Raw genomic sequence first — 4,647 nt, 5'->3', positions numbered from 1 at the left:
GATCATAATGTGAGAGACATTGCTCTCACTCAACTCTCAGCACTACCCACACACACAAACACACAAAGAATCAATACTTGCAAAAAGGCCACCTGATTTATACTGGAAGTAATATTTTTTGTAGAAACCTTAACTAAAAATAAAACTACAGTAACATGTTGCCAACCATTAAAATGCCAAGGTGAAGGACAAATTACACTAAATGACACAAAACCTCAATGAAACAATGACATTGAAGCACAAAAAGCAAAGCATGGGGGTAAGACAGATGTTTGACACTTTGTACCATGTGAGCTGAGCCATAAGGCAAAGCTTAGGTTTTATTGGGCTTTGTGAATCATAACCTATAGAAGAAAAATGCAAATGCACATGGCTGAAATGAGCTTTTTTTTACTGCAGGAGGTCTGAAAGCCACTCCACATTCAGGGCGAGGTAGCTCAGACACAACAAGATAGATGGATGAACAGATGGAAGTTGACCCAGGACTCTCTGGGTTATGTCTCTGAGCTGCAGTGGGAGCTGGTAGATGCTGCTCTCAACACTGAGGCCTGGGCATCTCGGCTCCCCTGGCTGCTTCAGTGAAGTTTTATTAAATGAATAAATAAATGCTGAAGCAGAGTTTTCAAAGACGGAAAATACTATTTATATATCAAAGTGAAGCTGAAATGTAAAACACTTCTATCATGAGTAAATGTAGGCAAAAACAAATGATGAAAATCTAAATTAGAGGTTATTCTTCCTAGTTAGTGTGTTATATTATTAAAACTTTTTTTGATTAAAATTCATTCTATTAATTTGCAGTATTTACTCTTAAAATGACAATTTTTGATTTGCTTTTAAATCCACAATGTCTACTGTTGCTGGTTCAAATGAACCACTGACAGAATATTGGCAAAAATATATCTTCTGCAGGATTTCTTGCATCTTTGTTCACCCACAAAAAGTTCCTTTTATTTTTTATTATTAACATTATTTTTCCAGGAAGACATGTCAATCAGCCCTGGGATTTGTTCTGCCTGAATCTCTTTAGTTTGCCTGAATAAATAAAGTTTCCTCCTCCTTCAATAATGATAATAGCATAATGTAGTTAAACTACTCTCTGGGGTTGATGCAAAGATGTGCTAAATCGGGAAAATCATATTGACTTTATAGCTTCTTTTGGTTTCCAGCAACATTCACATTAAACATGTCTAAATCTATAGGCTCATAGATTTTGATTCTGAAAGAAAACAAYGGAAAGAAAGAATCAAATGACAAGTCAGTTTCTTTCACCACTGATACATACTGACTATTATAGAAACATAATTATCAGCGTCTTGCGGTCGGATGAGCATAAATCAGGCAGGTTGATAATTCAATTTGATGCCCTTGTAATCTTATTTAGTTAATCTGTGTAAAAATAAGTTTTCATCATTGAACTGGGCTGCTGTAGTCGTGCTTATGCAGTTATTTGTGACCGGAATGAACATTTTACTAGAAATGCACCACTGGAACTATTAAATCTAACAGTGAACTGTTTCAGCTCTGAGAAGCTACATTTAAAATGTTTACTTCTTGTTTCTTTAGTTTGACAAACTATTAATCAAGGTAACGTACTAGCTGAAAAGATTACTTAAAAACAGGTGACAAACTGGACCAATCTAAATAAGCTTGCAACTTCTTTTTTTGCCATCATGACTTTTAAGTATCGGWGTGACCTGAYACCCAGAACCAATACCAATACTAGTATCAAAACTCCATTCAATGTGATACAGTTTGCATTAGTTCCATGTTTAAGAATATTAAACAAGTTATGAGAAACCATTTTTAATGTTTCAACAGTTATCATGCTGTATATTTGATTTGATCCAGTCAGAGGGGCTGTAGGCCTGTAAGGAAGGAGAGACACCTTAGTTCTAAATAAAAACAGTGTTTTAAAGTCATTGTGTAACGTTTTAAGTTTTAACTCAGTTAGTTCTCCGTATCAGTATCTGCGAGTACCCAAGCTGAAGTACACATACTTGGTTTGAGCAATATTGGTATCAGGACATCTCTACTTTAGAGGCCAATCAAATAATAATTTATTCTTGTCTGCATCATATCTCTGATGTCATTTTTGCTTTATTTGAAACAACTTCTAAAGATGGAAATTTGGGGAGAGACAAAAATCTTTATGGGGACATTTCTGGAGCAACTGAGAAATGAGTTTAATACTTCTTTAATACTACAACATKTTCAATCTTACAGTGCAGCTCATGGAGTTGACTCGGTATGGTGGATGACAAAAGCGCACGTTAGATTTCCGAAACAAGTCTTGACCTGCTAAAGGACACCGTGTGTCCAACAGCATCCACGTTGTTAAAATCTCAGCTGCAACATTATAACTGTCAGCCGGCGCAACACCGAATCCCACCTGAAATGAAAATGATGCTAATTCGCCAGGACAAACAAGTCCCACTGATTGTTTCCTGGAAATGATGCACCTACAGTCCAATAACTCCGAAATGATCCTACATTAAAACATAACTTGTTTTTAGTCCTAAAGCGCAAATTAGTAAAAAAAAACAACAGACTCAACAAAAACATGAGTATAAAACATTGAATCTTACACTGTGCTGCATCGTTCTCCACACAATCCTCTGGTATGCAGCATAAAAAGGCAAGGAAACAGAAAAATCCTTATTAATTGAATTGAGTGTAAATGAAAAAAAATATTGGACACAAAAAACTAAATAAAAGRTTACTGCTGTTCAGAAGACATCAAGGATGTTTGGGAATTAATTAAAATGGTCAAAAACTAATTATTACTACAGCAACAAATATCTTATTTATTTTATTTGAAAAGCTTTAGATATTGGATGAACTGCAATTACATTATAATTAACAGCACAAATGATTTAATTTCTCATATAAAACTATAAATACCAATATATCATAATGATGTGCTTTGAAAGTTGATGTTTAATTCAAACTGGATTGTGTGTCTATTGRCAACCTTTAACCCGATCCAAGAATCTATTGAACAAACATCCAGATGATCTGACTCAAAATGAASGTGAGCTTTAGAGCAATGATATGTGTGGTCAGCCAAACAACATCTATCCATCTCCCTTTATCCATTTTTTTCCCYTTTCTGTTTGCCAAGTACACAGAGATGAGAAGGGTGCTGATCACACTGCATCACACCTTCCTCTGCCCTTTTGGGGGTAAAGCTGTTGATTTGTTAACAAACACAAATCGATAGAGGGGCCTGAGCGGGAGGACAAGTACAAAGAATTAATTTCCGGCTGCGGGGGCATACGGTGGCAAATCATCCGCTTTAATCAACGGTGTCAAGACAGAAAGACAAACGATGTTTACTCTGAGTCGGCGCATCTCGTCTGAAAACAGTATCAGCTTTGTGTCCTTACCAGCCGGTCTAAGCTTGTGCCAGCTGCAGTGGTGGGTGGCTCCTCTGGATTGTAGGGCCTGAAGCGGGTGCTGAACACATCCGAAACACCACGAGTGGACCTCGTGATTCCTGCAGGTTTGGGCTGGCCGCAGCCTTGAAAAACCTGCAATTACAAAAAACATGGGCACACAGCTGTCAGCGGCTTGAGCGAGTTTGGTCGCAGAAAATAAGGAAAACACGCTTTTTCTTTTTTTCTAAAGATCCTGTGAATCATTCTCCCCACACCACCAGTGTGCTCTGTGTCAACACAAGGTGACCACATTTATAAGTCAGTTAGTCAGGAGCTGTGACCGATGCTATTTAAGGTGGTTGAGTTTAGTTTTTACAGGCTTTTGGGGAAAACACCACACGTAGTTAAACCCTAAACAAAACTGCATGTGCAGCATGAGAAAACCAACAAAACATTAGACTTCGACTGGGAACTGGCATCCAAATCAGAGCAGGAAAAAAATATTCCTCACAACCACTTTTTTTTCTTTCTAACTACAATTTTGTGGTCAAAGAAAAATGCACTTAAACACAGGAAACACATTAAATACTGTTAGTCGGACTATGATTAACTGACCAAATTGGAACATGCAATTCAAAGACATGACCTAAACTTAAACAAAATTAGAACGTGCTGTTTTACACACCTTAAATACCAACCAGCAAGCTCCTTGACTTTGTACAAAGAAGACCGGCTTCATCTGTCTGTCTGCTGAGCAACTTTTTGTTCCTTGACTTACCCTGTAGGAGACTTGGGCGCTGTTATCTTGCATATTCATGATGGCCTCTGATATCTTGACATCAATGGGGTCCATGACAGACTCAATGTTGAAAGGCCCTTCAAGCCTCTGTGCCACCAGCAGCATGGCATCTGTTCCAGTTCAGAAAAAGAAATACAGTACATACATACATAAATGTGTATATATACAAATCTACTATATTTGGCGTAATGTAAGAGTAGATTTGGATAACTTAGCGTTAGTGTTATGGTTTTATGTTTGATTTGGCATTTTAATAAGGCCGATATAAAAAAACACAAATTAAAGACAACAAATCAATAAAACTCTTGTAGGGGTAACCCTGGTGAAATAAACATTTCTAATTTTTTGTCTTTGATTTTGCTTTTACACTTATAAGAAGAAAGTCATTTTAAAGTTTGTTTCTATTTTCTTTAAGTGAATAGGACAATATGTTCTATATGTTTTCTTCATTTAATCTTCTATTAGAGG

General features: G+C 36.8%; 1 protein-coding gene across 2 annotated transcripts in view; it reads right to left on the bottom strand.

Moving 5' to 3' along the window:
* Positions 1-4,647, bottom strand: part of LOC106528178 (glypican-6) — a 115,885-nt gene that overhangs the window by 30,875 nt on the left and 80,363 nt on the right. The window contains exons 5-7 of one of the 2 annotated variants that reach the window (XM_014023285.1): positions 4,159-4,289; positions 3,390-3,533; positions 2,589-2,618 (exon numbers count right to left, since the gene is read on the bottom strand). In XM_014023285.1, the coding sequence (XP_013878739.1) occupies positions 2,589-2,618; positions 3,390-3,533; positions 4,159-4,289 (305 nt within the window). The remainder of the gene's footprint in view (positions 1-2,588; positions 2,619-3,389; positions 3,534-4,158; positions 4,290-4,647) is intronic. The other variant, XM_014023286.1, reaches the window with a different exon arrangement.

This window comes from Austrofundulus limnaeus, unplaced genomic scaffold (genome assembly GCF_001266775.1).
Source record: "Austrofundulus limnaeus strain Quisiro unplaced genomic scaffold, Austrofundulus_limnaeus-1.0 Scaffold362, whole genome shotgun sequence".
Taxonomy (NCBI): Eukaryota; Metazoa; Chordata; class Actinopteri; order Cyprinodontiformes; family Rivulidae; genus Austrofundulus; species Austrofundulus limnaeus.
The sequence above is the reverse complement of the archived record's forward strand: the minus strand, read 5'-3'. Positions and strand labels throughout refer to the sequence as shown.